At 48.6% G+C, this 20,849-nt stretch overlaps 1 protein-coding gene across 1 annotated transcript in view; it reads right to left on the bottom strand.

Moving 5' to 3' along the window:
- Positions 1-20,849, bottom strand: part of Jak1 (Janus kinase 1) — a 115,453-nt gene that overhangs the window by 1,899 nt on the left and 92,705 nt on the right. Inside the window, exons 10-24 of the mRNA XM_036177837.1 lie at positions 20,345-20,468; positions 17,578-17,764; positions 12,513-12,619; positions 10,405-10,548; positions 9,621-9,708; positions 8,640-8,767; positions 7,565-7,700; positions 5,625-5,776; positions 4,424-4,574; positions 4,222-4,316; positions 3,213-3,405; positions 2,395-2,519; positions 1,891-2,063; positions 617-734; positions 103-213 (exon numbers count right to left, since the gene is read on the bottom strand). Coding sequence (XP_036033730.1) covers positions 103-213; positions 617-734; positions 1,891-2,063; positions 2,395-2,519; positions 3,213-3,405; positions 4,222-4,316; positions 4,424-4,574; positions 5,625-5,776; positions 7,565-7,700; positions 8,640-8,767; positions 9,621-9,708; positions 10,405-10,548; positions 12,513-12,619; positions 17,578-17,764; positions 20,345-20,468 — 2,032 coding nt within the window. The remainder of the gene's footprint in view (positions 1-102; positions 214-616; positions 735-1,890; positions 2,064-2,394; positions 2,520-3,212; positions 3,406-4,221; positions 4,317-4,423; positions 4,575-5,624; positions 5,777-7,564; positions 7,701-8,639; positions 8,768-9,620; positions 9,709-10,404; positions 10,549-12,512; positions 12,620-17,577; positions 17,765-20,344; positions 20,469-20,849) is intronic.

The raw sequence follows: 20,849 nt of genomic DNA, 5'->3' as shown, positions 1-20,849 counted from the left end.
TCCAGCATCTTCTCTACCACTCCCCTCCCATCCCTGCTGGGTAAGTCAAGCTGTAAAAACATTAAAAAGCAAGTTTCAGTTCCACAAAGCGGACATAGCTACCTCATCAGGACAGTTGGGCGGACACGGCAGGCGCTTTCCTTCTTTTAGAGTATTCACAAGACGTGTTACAGTCATCTGGCCATGAGTTGGGCCTATCATTTTCAGGAACAACTATATAAAATAAGACCAAACAAAATTAAGGTGAAGCTCCCAGAACAAACTGCAAATTAAAGCAACAAAGCTTCTCTCCTCCATAACTTCAAATGAAAATCTGAAATCCTTACTTGCTCTCGAGGATCAGTCTATAATCACCACCTGTGGGAGCCAACCACAGCTGTCCATTGAGTGAAAACAAAGGCCCTACCCTAAAACATCTGGATTATCGTACAGAATTCTTCTCTTGGTGAACACAGACTTTGCCAGACCTTGTCAAGTGACAAGCCAGGCCAACAGGACAGGGTGGCAGCCCTCTCCATGTGGCCCCCTGAGGACTCCACTCAAGAGCAGAGCTTAGCAGCAGCTGGGCTGCCCTTCTACCGGTCCTGGCCTGGGGGAAGGCGCGGTCAACACTTACGGCCATGGGGCTGAAATCTGAGTCACAGTACGTGAGCAGCTCATGCAACGTCACTCCAAAGGACCACACGTCCGAGGCGATGTAAAATTTACACTGGATTAAACACTCCGGCGCATACCTGAAAGGAAAGCAGGAAGTAAGCCCACTTCCTCCAGAAAGGACAGGCCCTCAGGAGAGCCACTTCCCTGGTCTTCAGACTTGAACCCACATGTGATCTGACTGTGGAGTGTCAATGCATCCTGCTGCGACAGTGCACATCTGGCAGAAGCAGCAGCCTAGAGGCTCCCAGCACGTTACTTGCCCTCAAAGATTTGTGTTCCTCTGGGGAGGAAACAGTTTCCTCAAGACTAGCCGCAGGTTACAGCCCCACAAGCTCAGAGTCAGCACCCTCCTGGGGTCACTATTGGTGAATGAAGCCCAGGTGCCCATACCAGGTGTCAGAGCAACCCAGAACTGGAATCTACTTGCCAAGGGCCCAGTCACTGCTCCCCAGATGTGCAGCTCCTGGGGGTGGGGGTGGGGGTGGGGCTGCTGAAGCAGCTGACTTGGATTTCCTTGTTCCTTTTCTGTTCCCTTCCCTGGTGGCCTTTAGCACCCTCTCTACTAGATGGAGTCCTGGCCCCCAAACTCAGGTTCCTCAGCTATACCTGCCCAGCGACCCTCTCAGTTCACTTCTCATTCCGGTCAGCCACACAGCACAAGCCTCCTTCCAGCCCCAGCCGCTGTGAATCTTCCAGCCTTTACCTAAACCTGCAGGTTTCTCAACCATGCCTGAACGACTAGGTCACCATATCTCCATCATTTGGCACAAACAAGGGCCTTATTTAACACTGTTTTTAAGCAAGAAAGGAAGTATATGTGTAGGCTTTGCAGGAGGTGAGGGGATGTGTCTACAAGGAGGTACCAGAGTGAGCTTTAGAGCATGGACAGCTGGTGTTCCGGTTCCGAAGGCCTAGCCAGGTCTCCCTCCTCTAGGATCTCCTTGACTCTGGCCAAGGTGTACCTTGTGGCCCTGTGACCCCACCAGGCCTTCTACATGGATGCTTCATGAAAGAGTCGGCCACCTCCACCTACTCACAGCGTTGAGAACTGTGGGTGCTGCTGCTGCCGCTGTGAACTACAGAGGGTGAGCTGGGGACAGCCTGACCTCTCCCACCCTTGGGAAGCTGTGCAGTCAAACCTCAGCTTTCTGCAGAGCGGCGGATGGACACCCAAGCAGGGCTAGACAGAGCCTTCCACAAGGCTAACCCAGGAGGCTGAGATGATTTACATACCAAAACACTGGGCTGTCCCGGTCGTCCTTGACTGTGTAGTACTCCTTATCGGTTTCAATTGCTTTGGTTAAACCAAAGTCTCCGATCTTCACTTGGTGTTCACTCTCTACAAGGACATTCCTTGCTGCTAAGTCCCGGTGAACATACTGTCGAGAACCCAGATAGTCCATCCCCTAAGAGAGAAGTGGGTCAGGCCGATTGCAAAAGTCACTTCAGATTGTAGTTTCTGTCTTCCCCTTCATAGTTAGAAAAAAAAAGTCATTTTGTCCCTATATCACCAACAGTTTTTGTTGTTACAAGCTTAAACGATCCCAAAATAAAAAGTCCAAACTGAAGCTGCTGGACTAACAAACCCACTCGCTTGCATAGGGGAGGCTCCTATTTCTTGTGAATGGTGGCAGATTGAAAAACTCAGTCCAATTATCACAGTCTCCCACTGAGATCTAATTAGGAACCAGTTGCCCAGGACATTCAGTACATGCCTGGTGTTTTTGAAAATTTTACCTTACAAATCTGGATGGCATAGTTTAGCTGCTGTTTCAGGTTGATTTTATTCTTGTTCTTTGGCAGGTATTCCTTTAGGCTTCCCGAAGGCAGGAACTCCATGATGAGCTTGATACCATTCCCTCCTGTTGAGGAGAGAGTGGCATCAGGATGAGGCTGCTAACAGGACAGAGCAGGGAGCTCTGCAGCGAGGCCCTGGAGGGTTTCAGCTTAGCCTCCGAAGCATGCCCACCCACTGGCATGTAGACACTGCAGCCATGAACAGGAGTCACATCCCCAGGTCCTGCCTCAAGCACAAACCTCAGCAGGATAACGTGGCCCTGCTGCTCTGTGCACCACTAGGCAAATGATCAGGTTTCAAGTTAGAGCCCACACCCTCTCACCACCAGGTTTAAAGCACACTCATGGATAAGGGGCTGCCTTGCAAACAAGGTACAAGTGTTAGTAAACACTACTATTAAGTATTACTTGCTACCCTGGCTTAGGTAAAGGCAAAGCAGAACGTCCTAGGTAGGACTGGATCAGAAGGAGAAAGGGGGTGGGGAGGAGTAGTCACTTCCTTATAGCATAGTGTGACTATCTGGATTAGTAAAGCCCTGTCCCCGGCATTATGCGGGGATCCCTGGAATGAGCCAAACCAACCTGTGGCTGGAAGAAAGTCTAGGCAGCCTCTCAGAGGCCTGCAGCTGCTAACCACATCAGTGTGAGACTTGGAAGCCTGCCAACCCACAGGAACTGATAAAGATGAGGCTGAGGACTGCCTGTCAGCAGTGGCCTTAGGACCCAGAGAAGCCCCGGGCACAGTGTGCACAACATACCGTCTTCCATGCAGATTCCTTTGTACTTGACAATGTTCTCATGGTAGAGGTTCCGTAAGATCTCTATCTCCTTCTTCAGGTCAGCTATATGGTTACCTCCACTCTCAGGCTTCAGGGACTTGACAGCCACCTGTTCCCCTGTGTTGTCTCCCTCAGGATCATATCTGCAGAGCTCGACCTTCCCAAAGTGGCCCTGGAAGGAAGGTGTCCCTGCTATCAGAGAGGCCCCGACAGGCTAGTCACTGACTCTCCACTAGCCTCAGCTCATCCTCACTTGACCTCACTAACTTTTGCTACTGAGCTAAGACTCAGAAAGCCGTAGGTGACTAAGGACCACTTTATCAGTCGTGGTTTCCAAGACAACATACTTTACAAGCAGTGGGGCTATCTCTGGGTCCAGAGGACACCAGGCATTCTTTCAGAGTCACAGGACAAGGCCCCTACTCGGGCTGAGAAGAGCATTTTCACAGGGACCTTCAAATCCCAGATAAGCCATTTGAACAGTATGGGGACTGTGGACTGTGCTGTGAAAATGCCCAGTACAGACGCTGCTAACCCAGCTGACAGTCATGATGTTAAGTGAACTAAGGAGGGTATATCGGTATGAGCACACAAATCCCGGGAACTGCCGTGGTCACATAAGCTGTTACCCACAGGAAAAGCTGTGACTCTTATTTGGGCATACCCCTCATTAAAGGAGTCGCACAGTATAATCTTGGAAGAGTCAGAGATTTTCCTCTTTCGACCACATCTGTACTTGGCCCTCTTCTGTACCACATAGAGAAGTCAAGGATTTTGAGGAAGCTGTCAAAGGTCCTGGGTGCATATCATGGTGTCAAGTGCAAGTGCATGTAACCTGGCATAGTGTCAGGCAGAGCAGGTTAATGTCCCCCGCCCCGCCACAGTACACGAAGGTGCTTTTATACACTTTGATGCAGGACAAGGGGAGTACAGCTTTCCCTGCACACAGGTGATGTGCAAACAAGGCACGAGCCTAAGTATAACTTGCCTCTCCCAAGTCACGGATCCTCTTCAGGAAACGCTTTTCAAAATGAGTGGGATCCACCTCTGTTGTTGGCTTCTTTTCTGAAACAATGTCTGGATCTAACCAAAGAGACAAGGAAACAGATTAGCCACCAAGCAATAATCAGGACTCCACTCTCCCTGCCCACCACACTCTGCGGCTGGGGCTCATCCTGGCTCACACTTACTCTGCTCTTCCAGCTTGTTAATGTCCCTCATTATGGCTCGGAAGAAGGGTCTCTGATTGGGATCATAGTTCATGCAGCGAGTCATAAGGTCAGCTAGCTCCTTGCAAGATGGAGTCACTGGCCTGCAGCGGCTTTCATAAAATCTCTCCTTCTGTAAAGAAGAACAACACTTGAGAGACCAAGAATCCACCCTCAGACCTGCCACTCCCCACCATCAGAACTGATTGTCAATCCCTATTTTAATCCCCAACATCTCTGCAAAAAGGCAGATTTCATCCACATGGGGTTTCAATGGCCTTATTCCAGCATGAGGAAATCTCAAGTCCCAATAGTGAAATAACCCAAACTCAAGGAGAACGGGTAGCACATCCCACTTCCAAGATACTGTGTTCTAGGGAAGCCCAGCAGCTTTTCTGGAAGAGTGTGGCAACCTGAGCAATGCTGTCCCATTCTACAGACTCTGACTCATTAATTCCAATTACTGCATGACTCAGAAATCAATCACTGGAGCCAAGGCTTAACATACAATTGTATTCCCTGCAGAATCTGACAGCATAAACAGTGCAAATACCAAATGCAAGATTAAGTCAGAGCTGAACAGGACAATTAACTCAGCAAGTTTATAAAAATCCTAAGAATCCCACGGGGAAGTGCTCCCAATGTTATATCAGCAGTAGTCAGGGATGACACAGTGATGACCTTAAAAAAATACCTTCCCCTAATTTTTCTTGATTATTTTAAGATCAGACATAACTAATACCACTTTTTAAAATTAAGTGGAATCCCTGCCTTCCAGTTTCCAAGCCATAGCTGGACCGCAAAGGCACTGAAGCGCAATCAGTACTACCTCCGAGCGTACCTACCTGACACCTGCAACAGTCCTCAGGAAGGCAAGGCCCATCTCAGTCCTGTCTAGGACCACACACACCAGGAGCTCAACAGGCATTTAAAACCTCAGACGACTACTGCAACAGTTCAATGCCTGTCTACTTTCCTAAGATCCCACAAAAGAGTTATTATTTATTCCTGTTTTATAGACAATGGAGCTGAGGCTCAAGGAGGTTAGTTACATTTGAAGGATGGCAAAGCTCACAGGCCTGTGGGGAGATTCACACCCAAGCCCATGTCCATATCTTCCAATTACACAAAGTCCATAAGCATCTGAGATCTCACCCACCTCATTCTGGAAATAACTGCTCACCTCAATCAGGGTCTTGTCTTTGAGGGGGATCTCGCCATTGTAGCAGATTTCCCAGAGTGTGGTTCCAAAGCTCCACTTATCAGCAGCCACGCTCAGGTTTTTGGAGTCTTCAACGCACTCAGGAGCGATCCAGGGGATTCGTTCTATGCACTCTGGAGAAAGACAACAGACCTGCCTGTAGACTGGCTCCTGGCACCATCTATTACGCCAAGCACAGCCACTCAGCCAGAACAGTGGCCAGCAGCCTACAGAATTCCTGGCCACACAAACACTGTGGTGAGCCCATTGGACAGCAATTTTCCAGTCTCTGACTGGGTGCTTCTGACCAGGGCCTGATGAGCACAAAGGCCCTGTTCCACAAAGGGCCACCTTTTAAAACCTGGTGTCTAAAGCAGCAGGGCCTCACAGGCCAGAGCCACCATGGAAAGGTGGCAGTCACGTGAACAAAGGCTAGGGAAGAGAAAGGAAGGAATGGGCAGGAAGTACCACATGCAGACAGGCAGCTGCCCAAACACATCTCCTACTTACCCTATGGCTCCATGCAATTAGTGTCAGGTTGTTTTGTTTTGTTTTTGAGACAGGGTTTCTCTGTGTACTTTTGATGCCTGTTCTGGATCTTGCTCTGTAGACCAGGCTGGCCTAGAACTCACAGAGATCCGCCTGGCTCTGGGATTAAAGGCGTGTGCCACCACTGCCCAGCTCTAGTGTCAGTTTTGTTTGGGTTTCCTTCTTTTCAAAAGGACAGAAGGAAAGCTACATATCTCTTTTTCCTGGTGACCTCTCAGACTTTTTCTGGCTTCTTCTAACCAAGGCCAGAGCCAGTGATCTCAAAGATACCTCTGCCATGTCCCCTGGAAAAGCCCTTGACTAATGCAGTGGCCTCCACAGAGCAGCCTCTTAGCTGTCAAGGAAAGCGGAGCAGCAGTGTGGCTCCAGAGCTTAGCACTGGACTCCAGCCCACCTAACCTCCCCAGGCCCTTCAGTCCATCCTTCTGCATGGCATATGCATCAGCATCCTGCCATCGCCACCTCAGCAACCTACAACAACCAAATGAAGTGTAAACAGACTCGCCCCCCAAATCCACTGGGCATCGTGGGCATCACTGGATGGGTATCCAGGCCTCTCTGCTTATACTGTGGTCATCAGTGACTCACCAAGGGTAAGATCCTTGACGGAGTGTCTGTCCAAGACTACTGGATGACTGCCACATGGTAGCTATAAATCAGGCTCCAAAGAACAATTCCTGCTCCCGTTCCAAGAAATGGATATGTAGGGCCACTTCAGGGCTTATTTTTCTCCATAGTTTCCACTCTTACTACATTATTTAGTTCAGTTCACTGTGCTGAGATGACTAAAACTCAATGCTGAAGATGGCAGAGGCTTTAACAGCCAGCTAGCACCAGGTTCTGAGGCATGCTGGTCCTCCTGTGTGGCACCGGGGTACTGAGCACAGTCTGGGCAGCACTAACATCCATTCTGAGCTGCTGGGGCTGCTGTTCCTTTTGGAGCCAAGAACTCTGCATAACTTAATCCACTGCAAGAGTTGAGATCTCAGCAGTCTCCTGGTTAAAGGTGATGTGCTGCCTTCCAAACTGCCCAATGGCTACAGTGGGCTCCAGAACACAGCAGTGGAAGATCCAGGATAGTTGACTCCTTCCCGACTCCTATAGGACCGTTTCCCAGAGCTCATGGTCTCTGCTACCCCAGCACCACTGAACACAGTACCTTTACCATAAGGACTAGAAAGACTGACTGGGCTGTCAGGGAACTACCCTCCTCTGCACTATAGCCTACCTAGGCCCACAGCAGTAGCACTGTGTGGACCTTTCTAAAGGAAGGCACAGTTCAGCACAGCACCTTCTTACTGCTAGTGGTCAGTGTCTGGTACACAAAGAGGCAATAGAGATGGCTGAGGATGGTAAGGGGACAGGACACGCACCTTGCCTGGACAGCACAGAAACTGGGATGCCAGGATCACTAAGTTTGATGAATGGGCCAATCTCACTGTCAATGCCCTCACGGGCTAGCAGGAGATTTTTAGTGCACACGTTTCCATGGACCAGGTCTTTATCTTCCTGCAGAATAAAAAGGTACATGTGGCCTTGTCTTTTCTGCCCCACATCCTCTATTCCCAACCCTGGCCCCATAGACTAGCTCTCTTCACTCCAGCCACAGCAGACCCCAACAGCCTGGCCCACCCATGATACTCTGTTTGATGTGTATAGATCCTATAATGTCTCTGAACTCCAGGTCCTTGATCAGTGAAACAGAGACAATAGCAGAGCATGCCTCACAGGCTTTGTGCACATTAGAATATGCAAAGTCTGCAACAGCTGGCCCCTGGTAATGTGCCCCACAATGTTAGCGATGATGGACACAGGGATTTTCCCTTATTCATTAGTGTGCTGAATGACAGCTGACTTGATTGTCACAGCAGAGAAGAGGGAACCTCAATTAGGTTGGCCTGTTGGCATGTCTGTGGAGCATTTTCTTAATTTCTGATTGATGGTACTGGTGTGTACTGTACCATCTCTATCCAGGTATTAGAAAGGTGGCTGAGCAACCCAATGCAGCAAGCCAGTAATCAGCTTTCCTCTGTGGTCTCTCCTTCAGCTCCTGCCTTGGCTTCCCTCAGTGATGGACCTGTCAGCCAAACAATCCCTTTCCTCCTCCAGTTGGTTCTGTATTTCAGCACAGCAACAGAGAAACAGCCTAAAGCGCTCATGTCCCCCGTCTTGCGATTATTCAATACAGTCAGTCCCCAACATGGTGCCATTTTCTTCTCAACAGGAGTGCTAGGTAAGCCTACAGAACAGTGCCCAGTTACTTTGCACCAAGTGCCAGGCACACTAGTGCACCAACACGGAACTCTTTCTTCTGTACCCAGAACCTGATACAAGCCCCTTCAACCTGCTTACCAGAATCTCTCACCCTCACCTCCATCATACCCACTTACCCCAGGAGAACACTCTAGGTCTTGATGGGGATAACCACCAGAATGAAAACATTCTTACCAAGTAACTCAGGGCACTGGCCAGCTGTTTGGCAACTTTGAACTTCCAGGGGGTTGTAAGTACATCACTTTTCCGGTGCATGAAGAGATCCAATGGTCCCCCCTCCACAAATTCTTCCACCATAATATCTGCAGATACAGAAACAGCCACATCTGGAACCTTCTGTCTGTCTAGAGGGAATTCTTTCTCACCCTTACCAGAATGCACTTTTACAGACACTGCTCCACTGTCAAGCTGACTTAACCCTAGGTTCTTCCACTTCCAATCTAGATGACCTCCAGCAAGGGATGGCCTTTCCTGAGCCTCAGCCTTCATCTGTATGTACACAAATAGTAATCCTTACCTCTCCTAGGGACCATGGGGGGAGGGGATCGCTAAACAAGGCATAGAAGGTCTTGGCTGGGTGTCTGACACACAGAACAAGGATACAGAGTGGTGACTATCACCACTGCTGCTTGATAGCACCATATACTACAGCACAGCGTTTGGGCCTCCCATAGGACAAAACTTCCCCTCACTAAGTCTCCCATGTGAACACAAGAGTAGCCAGCACTACAGCGCTCACAAATTGAAGAGCTTGGGTTTTAAAAACAAACAAAAAATTCCTCTTCCTGGACATTCATATCAGAAATTCAGAGTAGAGGCCACCTCTCTGAGCAGCTAAAGGCCCAACCTGACAGCAGAGAGGTCGAAGCCAGCTCCAGTTTACTGGCAGGAGTCTCTTGAAAGGCCAGTCCTAGTTCAGGATCCACTCTTACCACCTTCCCCAAGCCCTGCATTCCTCACTGGATTGCCTCAAGAAACCACATGGGCCCAGAGTAACCAGAAGGAAATGTTCAAGTGAAAAACAAGCCATGGCCACCACTGATTTCTGCAAATGAACTTGATTTTCCCATTTTAAATGAGAGTTAGAGGCCCAAGAGTCTTCACAGTACCACCCGAGCCGGACCAGCTGTCCTCTACAAGGGAAAACAAACTTACTTTCCACATCTCGGACACAGACACCATAGAGGTACACGATGTGTTTGTGGGAAACTTGTCTCATCATGCTGGCTGCCTCAAAGAAGGCCTGTGGGAAAAAGAACCAAGGGATATCTGGCTCAGCCTGAATTGCTAAGGACTATCAGTGGATCCCAGAAAAACTCACCACTGTCACTCCCAGTCCTAAAAAAATACCCTCCTGGTTGTCCAGTAGCACAGATACGCCTTGACTACTGGGCCACTCTAGCTAAGGTGTGGGATTTATTTAGAAAACCCAACAATGCAGAGTAAGGCAGGTGGGATGAACTACCTACCAATTTTCCCATCAGCCTCTCAGGCCTGCCTTACTGTCATCCTTTAAATGCCATGAAATTCAAGGGTTATCACTGTTGGAATAAGCATGAAGCCACATTTCCTGCTCTACACTCAACAGACTGAGAGATCCTGGTCAAGTAATTTGACTCCTTTGGACCTTCATGTTTCCAAATGTGTAGGAGCCTGGGAAATCACTTCAGAGCTCGGAGCCCACTCTGCTTGTTCCAGAGATCCACAGGATCACACTGGGGGACAGGACCAGACAGGAGCCTCCTGCTCTCCTCTCCACCTTCCTCACCATCAGCCTTCCCTTACTCCCTCCACAGAGCCAGTCTGCCTAAGACAGTACAGCAGGAGGAATCTGATGGAAAGACCACAGATGGTCTTGATGCCAACCACACAGCCCAAAAGCACAGAGGTTTCCCCAGCCAACTCACTCTACCAGCTCCAGAAATGGGGTTGCACTTGCCAGAGAAATGTCCCTGTGGCTGGGGTCCAGGACTTTGAGGATCACTTTTATCTTCTTCTCTTCAGCAATTCCCTCGTCGTCCTTGTAGTCCAGCAGGGTCCCAGAGTAGATATGTGTCCTCGTGCCTCTGCCGAGGTGCTCTCCCTGGAGGGGAAGCACAAAGTTGGCTGACCTCTGTCTGCAGCTTCACGATGGCTCAAGTCAGGGCTGAGTCCTCAATGGGACAATGAACACAGTGGGATGAGGCCAAGGCAAACAGGGCCTTGTCCTATCAGGTCTCCAGAAAAACACAGAACTCCTAGGCATACACAGCACCGATGAGAAAGCATTCCTGGACCCCGTGACAGCCCCATTCATGAAAAGCAGCCTGTTTTCTGCCTCAAGGGTTAGCCGGTAGCCCAGCTGCAGTCTATCACAAACCTGTGAACAGTGTCCAACAGCCAGCCATATCAGTGTTACCCAGGGCTCCAGAGCAGGCTCTGCCAGGTGGCACCTCTAGTCTCAGCTAGGGGGACAAAGTAGAGGGGCCTTCAACCCCTCACTCTGATGCTTACTGGCCATTTAATTAAGATGCATTCTTTCGTGGTGCATGATCTCGGTCCAGTTTCTGTAAATGGGATGAGAAGGGCACCTGCAGCCCAATGTCTCCTAGCTATAAAGGCTTCTGGTGTTGATTCTGCCAGTGTATAGAAACTCAACTGATGAGCCCATGGGTTCTGTTTCAGAGCCTTTCAGTCCATGCTCTTTTCACTCTGGACCTCCACCCCCATGGCCCGGCCCACCACTTTACAACACCCACAAGGATATGCATAAGAAGCTTGAGAAGCACAAATCACATCAGCATCTGTCCAAGCTGAGGACTGAGCTGGTCCTTCCCTATGGGAAGGAAGGAGACCATTCCATCAGATGAGACTACCATGTACAGAATGATCTGTCTATCTCTAAGGACCCTTCCAGACTGACTTTCAATACTTCTGATCTCTAATTCTTCTTCATATTTAAAAATCAAAACACGATTCATGAATCATATTGAGCTGCTAACATTAGCCCCAGGAAATGTGTAAATTGGAGTATATTGTTTCATGGTTCTGAGAGCTCTTACAGAAGCTCTGGAAAATACAGAAAACAGATCTGGTGGATACCCCGGGAGCCAGTCCTGTTCCCTACAGAAAGATATACCACGGTTGGTCGGTCGGGTGTATTAATTTACACGAACACCACCATTTGTCACCTGTCACAGTGGAATGGCCATTTATCCTCCCCGGCTGCTGCAACTATTCATTAGAGCTGCATCTGTCATGAGGTGATCCATCAACATTATGGGAAGCTGCGTTCCCAGACATTCCATAAAAGGCATATGCTTTCAAGGCAATTACTCTTCCCCAAAAGGATGACTTAATTCCAGGGACTAGGTAACAGAACCCACAAAGGCCAGTGTCCACTCCAGCTTCCTTCCACACAGTTCCCTGTCTGACCAGAGACTTGGTGACTCACCTTCTGTGACTTTGCTTTGGTGTCCTTCCCCAAGAAACGATCTCTGCCCTTCCAAGACCAGATCTTGCATACACATGCCAACTACACTAGACAGTACTTACCCTCTGGCCTGGCTGAGCCTGAGATTCTAGGTAGCAAAGGCTGCCCCAGCAAAGGGTGGGGCAATGGTCTTATTCCCCAGGAGGGTTCCTTTCTGAAGCTAGTTCTTGTCCTGTCCTGTCTTGTGGTCTTTGTTCTCTTCCATTCCTTTTGGAAGTCCCCTCTGAAAAAGTAGGACTGAGCCCCAGAGATACAATGGCACAGCCCTCTGTGGGCTGGGGACCATCAGCCCAGACTCCTACCACAGAGACCAACCTCCCATACCTCTACCCTAGGTAGCCCTATACCCTACTGATACACATCCATCAAGGATTAGTATCTCAGGGGGTGGCCATTGGCAAGACTGGGTAAAATGGAGGGTGTGGCTGAGTGGCTTTACCTATGAAAGTGAACCTCCTAGTTCTTTTCCACTACAATTTCCCCAGAGCAGACTTTATTTCCCCCTCATATCTCTAGGGGTTCCCCTATGGGGAGTCGGGATCAAAGCTGGACAAAGGCCTGTAGTGGGGACTTACTTGTATAATATCTTTCTTAAGGATCCGATCAAAGCTTAGCTGGCTCATGGGGTAGACGGGCTGCCACTCCTGGGCTTTCTTGGTGGCTACTAGCAGATTGGAGATTTCTGTGGAAGAGATCAGAGAATTCTGAGCACCATTTTGCAGGTCCTAGATCCTGGCCATCCAATGTATGCTGAGCCATGGGGCTTACTGAACATGTTTGCTAGTTCTATCAGTCAATGAATCTCTATTGGGTAAATGCTTAATTCATACCCTCTAGTTGCTCACAGGCTAATGACAGAGTCAACATGAATCAGCAGTCACATAAAGAGCTACGATTTATCCAAGGTTCACACAGCAGGATCTGTCCTGGTAACAGAGGTGAAGGAAGTTTCCTTTAGGAAAGGAACACTGAAATCTAAGAATGGCTAGATGTGGTGGCACATGCCTGTAAATCCTGGCCCTAGGAAATGAACACAGAAATCTAAGAATAGCTAGATGTGGTGGCACATGTCTGTAAATCCTAGCATCTGAGAGATGGTAACAAAAGAATCAAGAATTCAAGGTCAGAACAGCCTGAGCTGTCTCAAAAAGACTTAAACAAACAAAACACAACACTAAATTTCAAGAAGCAGGGACTGTGTCGGCCTCGTTTTCTGCTCTATTTCTACAGCCTAGGACATAATGAGTGCTCAGCAAGTTACTTGGTTTTGTTCACTTTGTGGTGCTGGGAATCAAAGCCAGGGCCTTGTGTCTGCTAGGCAGGCATGCTATTCCTCACTGGGTGTGAACTGAATGAGGACGCTTTGAGCCTAGGGAACCCTTTGAAAAGAGATCCACAAGCTTTACACAGACAGAGGGGAAGGCAACCTAGTATGAGTGTCCTAGAAATCGTGCTGGATGAAGCTACAACCTGTAAGCATGTGGGTTAGGAGTGAGCCATTCCCCAAGCTCCACAAAGTTAAACAGCAAATGCAACACTTGACCAGGTCTGCCAGGTCAGGGTTACATGGGCTACAGGGAATTTATCCTCTAGCAAGCTACAAGGTAATAATGATGCAACATAACCTTCCAAATTTGAACATAGTGCAAAATCCTCTGGGAATCAGGCAGACCTGGTACAGTCCCTGAGCACATCACTTATTTCCCTCAGCTGGACCCCTGTTCCACTTTCTTGCATTGGAAGACAGTAATGAGTTCAGGGAGAAATACCGTCCCATGGGAATCCTGATTCTTGGTTTCTGATAAGAAAGTTCCCAAAAGATCTGCAAAAAACGGCAAGGCACAGTCCATAGTGCCACTGTATGCTTAGTGGCTATAAGCTACTAAGCACTAGTTACCACACCACAAGGCTCCTCAAACCTTCTCCCTTAGAGGAGGGCCCCCTGGTTTTTTCTGTTTACATTCACACTTTCTGTTTTCTCTATGCAGGTAGGTTCTACAAATGTTAACTCCTGTGCCTTCAGGATAAGCCCAAGACTTAGGAATTGTCAGCATCCTTATCTGAACCACAGATCAGAACAAAGGCTCAAAGAGAATCAATCAGCAGCTTAACCAGAGGGCTTCCTAAACCAGAGAGGAAGGGCTCACAGAGTGCTCAGGACCCTGAGGTGTAATCTAAGCACCAGAAACTGGCTTCAGGCATCTTCTGGGTGCTCCTTTTGCTGAGCCCATCCCTTCCACAGTTCTCTTGACTCTAGCCTATTCCCTAGTAAAATAGTTTAATCCAGCCATGTACAGCTGTTCTGAGGAAGGAAAGGTGTCATATGCAATGAGTCTATTTGTCTGGTGACATGTGGACAGAGGTTGGCGGCATACACTCTAGGAATCAGAAAGGAGCATGGATCTAGAGTGGCTCATGCTTGATTACCTGGGTGTGTGTCTGCACTAGGGTAGCGGGGGGGGGGGGGGGGGGGGGGGGGGTGCACTTAACTGCCATGAGCATATTTTGTACAAGAACACTGTGTCCTCCTCAGGTTGTTAAGTGGGATAGATGAGACCATGCCCAGAACAGCTTCCTTTAGTTTCATCAAAGGCTCCACCACTGGCAGCAACTGTCTCATGATCAACCACCATCCTTGCCTTTCACCAAAATGCTCCAGCCTTGTACATCAGAATGCAGCTGTCCTCCACAGGGGCAACTGAGTGCAAAGCAGCAGCATGCATTCCTGTACTGAGGAAGATGCAGAAATCTGGGCACTGAGAGGTTCCATAGCGTGTGGAGATGGGCACTGGGCCTAACCAAGGGTTAACCTGTCTATCATATTACTGGCTGGCCTCCTGTCTTTCCCCTGGTTTTATTACATGAAGAGTTGTGTGTTCCAGTATAAAACCCAGATCAAAGTGTTTGGCTCTGGGAACCCTACAATCAAGAGAGCAGAGAAACTGAGCAACCTGAAATGACACTCCTGCGTCACACTTTCCTGACTTCTTTAATCTGCAGGTGGCAGAGGCAAGCAAGCAAGCTCTGAGAACCAACATGAGGAGGCTCCACACTGGGTTCCCTCAGCCTTCCCTCCCTCTGCAGAGTTGGCTCACCATAGTACCTGCTCCTCCTTAAAGTATACATAGATGGAATCGAGAGGAAAAAAAAAAATCAGTGGATTCAGGTGAGACAGTGTGTGTTCACATCTCCACTCTTCCTCCTCTTAGGTGTTGGCCAAGTGCAATAGGGACAAAGGCGTCCTAGATTATTCTGACAATTAAATGGCACACATCATGTAAGGCCTTCCAACTGGCAGACCGAACACTTACTAAGTGTTAGTAGTCATTATTGTTATCCACTGCTACTACTCTAACTACTACTGATGGCATTAGCTGTGGAGCCTTGAGCAAGTCACTGAATGTCCCTGAAACCAACTTCCTATGTGGGAAAAACAATAATGAAATAGTCACTAAGCTACCTGGAACATAGTAGCTACTGCTAGAGTGGAAGCTATTCCAAAATTATCACCTGATGAACACTACTGTACATGATTCTGTGTACATCTGGGCTCCTCATGAGTCACAGAGCAGTGAGTGAAACCCAGACCTTGTCTGGAGAGTGCATAAGCACCTTCAGTGCTCAGTTCCAGAAGCGCCTCAGGAGAAGCCACACAAGAGGTGCTCACTCTGTTCCCATGCTGTTCCTTCCACAGCTACCAGCCTCCAGGTCTATGCTGTTAGAGGTGATAGCTATATCAGAACTCTGTACAGGGACCCTGTAAGGAAAGCACATCCTTGTCTCCAGCCTTCTCCATTCCTACGGATGCTGTGTTCTCCCACAGAGCACAATCCCTAGGGAAGGAAGATCTGTTTTAACATGCAGAAGGGAGATCATGGGAGTAAACAGGACCAAGGGGAGCTCTGAGGTCTCATGGCAAGAGGCAGATGTGGTGTTTGCCCTTTGTGGCACATCATCTAGCATAAAACAAAGGGTACGGTTCTTCTCTGAGGCTGGTAGGTAGCCCTATCTGATAGACAAGAACACAAGTCCTTCCTCTTTCACTACATTCAGAACTCACCTTCTGCTGGGGCTAACATATAAGTCACACATTGGGAACTCAAAGCCCTGGGCTGGAAGTTTAGCTTAGCTGAAGGGCAGGCACTTGACTTGTGTGCATGGGACTCTGGGTTCAATCTCTAGAAATTCCGGAAAAGAATCCAGGCCCTTTCTATTTTTCCTGACGACTCAAAGGTAATTCCCTTAAAGAACAAGATTGTCTCAAAGAGCCTGCTCCAAGGCTAGTGTCAAGAGCTAATGAGCTGCATCCTCTTCAAGGCCCGAGACTTCCCAGCACAGATCTGACAAAGGCAAAGCAGCATCTTGGGGTGAAGAAACAAAAACCCCAATATATGGGGCTCTGACTCCCAATTTACCATGACTCATCTCATTCTGCAAGATGAGCCCTTGGCCAGGTAACCCCCAAAGCACACTTTCACACTCACATTCTGAGACAAGAAGTCTACCTCAATAACATTAGTCATACTACTCTCAGAGTATAACCAAAAGCAGGTGAGTCCCTGGTCCCTTGCCTGAGTTTTAATTCTTGATCCTTCTACCTAGTCCTCTGCTTGTAGAAGGTCCCAGATCCTTGGTAGAGCAGCCAAGGCCTCCTATAGCCCCAAATCTGCTCTCCTCAGCCCCATTTCTCTCTCCTTCCTTCCTTCCTTCCTTCCTTCCTTCCTTCCTTCCTTCCTTCCTTCCTTCCTTCCTTCCTTCCTTCTCTGCTTCACAATATGGCCCTCCAGACGCTTTCTGCAGCACCTGCCCTGGCCTGGCACACTATTTCATAAATACTCCAAGTCGTGACTCCTCCCCCCCCCCCGCCCCATCACCCAACACTTTGTCAAGATCTGCCTCCTGCTGCCCAGCCACATGACTCAGAGATTTTACCTATTTCTTTCACTTGAGGGTATGGTATCTATCACCCATCAAATACTGAGGTGCCTCAGTGATCTGTACCATATCTTCACTAGACTACACAATCTCGAGAGCAGGGTCTGGGTCTTCCCATCTAACACAGTTCTTTGGCCCCAGACACGGCAGGAGCATTTGTCTGATACTAAAGACAGGTGAGGCCCGAGCCTCTCCGCTCAAAGAACAGAGAAGTCGCTGTTAATCATTCCCAAGCACCCTTTCTGCAACCTCACTGGGTGGTGAGGAGAGGTGTGTGTCTGTTATACACACAACACTGGCACTAGAGCAGTGGGTCTCAACGTTCCTATGCTGCGACTCTTTAATACAGTTCCTCATGGTGTGGAGACCCCAACTATAACATCATTTCATTGCTGCTTCACAACTGTAATTCTGCTACTGTTATGAATCATAATGTAAATATCTGATATGCACGGTATCTGATATTTGACCTCTGTGAAAGGGTCATTCACCCCCCCAAAGGGTTGCAACCCACAGGTTGAGGACTGCTTTACTAGAAGGATGAGACTTGACATGAGGACAGACCTGCAGCAGAGCTCAAAGAAAACCACTTAGGGCTACAGTTCCTTTAACCCAGACAGCATCCTTCGGTCCACACGGATAAAGCATCGTGAAATGGCAAAGGGCATCTCAGAGGGGCACAACCTTGCTCTGGCAGAGACAAACCTCGAGGTTTAGGCTGACAGCAGCGCTTGAGTACGAAGCTTATATTGTCCGTGCGCAGGATCTGCTTCTTGAGGTGGTTCATGAGGTCTCTCAGGCTGGGGAAGTGGTCGGCAGAGCCATGCAGGCTGTAGCGGCCCTTCTGCACCTCGATCTGAAAGTTCTTGAACTGCTTCTGGCCACCCAACACCTGCCATTCAAAAAAACAATCCTGTTTAGAATGGGGTCAGGTAATGTTAATGTTAGGGAGCACTGAGCAAGAGGGTGTAGAAAACATACATCTAAAAATATCCCCAAATAAACTCCACCAACAAACCAACCAACCAGTAGGTCAATAATGAACAGTGCCAGGAAAAGGCACTGATAAAGGGAGTCACTGCATCAGCGTACGGAGACCATACAGCTACAGAAGTGTTGTTACATCTCACAGAAATGACCTGTAAAATGAAGGCTATGAAAATGTCAGAGGATTGTTGCATAGTTTTAAAAACTTGACACTTTTCAGAATACCAATTGTTGAAAGCTGATCTCCACATGAGTATCTCTGCCATGTCCTCTCAGGTTCACGGAACATGATGGAAGAAGGGGCAGAAAACACGGAAGAGGAGGAGGAAGAGGTGGAGTGTGGAAGAACCCCTTTTTCCTGGACAACATGGCTGCCGCACTAGTGAACTGAGTAGCTGTGACTGTCAGGACAAGACTGCACTGGTTAACATTTTATCATGGAGAGAGGAGGGATCAGGAGACTCTATTCCTCCCAAGGCTATATACATACAGTTAACAGCTGCTGGGGAAGGAAGAGGCATTTTCTTTCATGGTATAGATACTAGTACAGTATAGCTTCATGGTATAGCTACTAGTGCCTGTGATCCTATAAGCAATCCTAATTAAACTCAGTTGGTCATACAAGAAAAAAGAAAGGCATCACAATGGAGGGACTTTCAGAGAAGGAGAAAGAGATAGGTGGCAGTTGGAAGTTACCCTATCCATGTATGCAGTAAGAGCTGTGATAGCTGACTCCACCCAGAACTCTTTCAGATTGAGCCCTGGCATAACATGAACCAGCCCAGGGAGAAGTAAAGTGGAGGCTGGTATCTGGCTGTCCATCCAGTCCACAATTCCACAAAAAGAGTCTGTGCAGCTTTCTTCCACGGGGTCTTCTTAGAAAGGGATCGAGGATTTGTGCCAGGAAGATCTCCTTATGGTGTAAATTGGGACATAATACTTAAAACATCATTGTCCACAAGGTTACTTCATCCATACAAACGCATACAATGAGGATAGCACTACCTGTCATAAGGACTCTGTAAGCTTTAACCGACTGTATGTATGTAAAATGTTAGCCTGTGCCTGGTCAGATGAAATAAACAATCCTCTTTGTGACTCTTCTCATTCCGGGTAACTTGACCAACTAGGCTGTGTTACTCAGACACTGACCTAGGTTGATTCTACTTAGGAGGCGGGGCTATCTTACAGAGACATTCATCCTATTAAACTTCCTCCAAACACTGATGAGCAAATGAAAGCAGGCATCCTGTGACGGTACCAAGCCTGACAAGTTCTGAGCCACTGAGCCCCAGTCAGCCCTGAGGTCCAGCTGTTCAGGAACACTCCTGGAACTTTATCCAGGATGCCTGGCAGCACGGGGTTCCTTATGTGACTTCCTCCTTCCACTCTTGACAGAGCCCAAGGCCAGGGCTCTCTGGTACTTCTCTCCTTTGTCTGATTGGTGCCATCTGCTAAGGCCTGGCCTCCATCCAGTCGCCTTTACCCACTCGTTTTTCCAGTCTAGGTTAGTGCTGTGATTCCTGGTAGACTTAATGTAGACTAACACTGTGAAACTCACTACCTTCATCAGGCATGGTGCTACTCATACCTTTAATTCCAGCACTCAGGAGGTAGAGGCTACCAATCTCCATGAGTTCAAGGCCAACCTGGTCTACATGGCAAGTTCCAGGACAGTGACTGCTACATAGAGACCCTGTCTCAAAAAAACAAAACAAAAACAAACAACTAAACAAACCACAAAACTCCAACCCCAAACAAACAAATCCTCTCACTAATCACCCTCACTAACCTCTAACATACTTCACTTAGCATTCTAAAAAGCTGCATGAACAACAAAGGCACTTGAGAGATCATGAGTCAGCGATCTTAAACCCATACATGGTCTTCATTTCTCCCACTTCATTCTTGGTTTGAAGCCACATGTGGATGTTTATATGGCATATACCCTGGGACAGCAATTTATGTCAAAATGCTCAAAACTACTGCTGGGGAAAACAGGCCCTGTTGATGAGGTGGCCTTTTGGTACTTACTGGTCTACACCAGAGAATGCCACAGGCAAGCACAGTTCTATGTCTGATAATTCCGCCATTGAGTATAAAGTAAGCCACTCTAGATAACTCTGCTGGCATTCACATGTGCCTGGTGGGAGGCGATTTTCTGGTCACGTTCCGCCTTCCAGAGCTACAGTTCTGCCAAGAGGAGGCAGAAGAGAAGGGAAGAGGGTAGAAAGCAGGAGAGAGGGAAGGAAGGAGGGAAGAGGGGAGGAAAGGGGAGAGAGGGAGGGAGAAGTGGCCATAAGCAAGGAGACAGGGTCTTGGCTACTGAGTGTCCTATCAGACAGGATATTCTTGCCAGACTACCAGGGACTTGCTCATAGACCCAGGGAGAGGGGTTCCTCTCTGCCACAGCTCCTGGGCTGGATGGCAATGGGCAGATATCTTGTGGCTGTGTCTCTTGGCCCACACCTGTGTCCCGACTGACCTCAGACTTTTCAAAGCAGGTGACGGTCATGAGGATGTTGTCAAAGTCAGTGCAGCTCCACCTCAGCACGTACATCCCCTCCTCGCTCCCTTCTTGCCGCAGCTTATTGATGGCATATTCTGTGCTGGAGGGAAGAGGGAAAGGAACAGAGGCTCACAGCACAGCACTTCAACTCCCTGGGACAGCCATTCCCCTGCACTGGCACAGGCTTCTGGTCCTCAAGTCCTCTCTGACATGGCATGAAGCAGGTGACGATATGGAGGAACTTGAGACACCCTGAGTGTCCAAGGACTAGAACTCACCTACTGTCCCCCAACACACAGAGGTCTGCTTGATTGTCCCCAAGTTCTCCAAAGACACTGTCTACATGTCTCAGGAGAAGAGTGTCGCCTAATACTGGTAAGGGCTGCCAAGGATACAGCAGCAGGAGTCCCAGGCTGGGCCCTCTGCAGCTCCTCATTCTAACTGGAAAGGAGCCTGGCTGAGGAGGGCAGGTGGGTCCTTT

This window comes from Onychomys torridus, chromosome 2 (assembly GCF_903995425.1).
Source record: "Onychomys torridus chromosome 2, mOncTor1.1, whole genome shotgun sequence".
In the NCBI taxonomy this organism is placed as follows: Eukaryota; Metazoa; Chordata; class Mammalia; order Rodentia; family Cricetidae; genus Onychomys; species Onychomys torridus.
The sequence above is the reverse complement of the archived record's forward strand: the minus strand, read 5'-3'. Positions and strand labels throughout refer to the sequence as shown.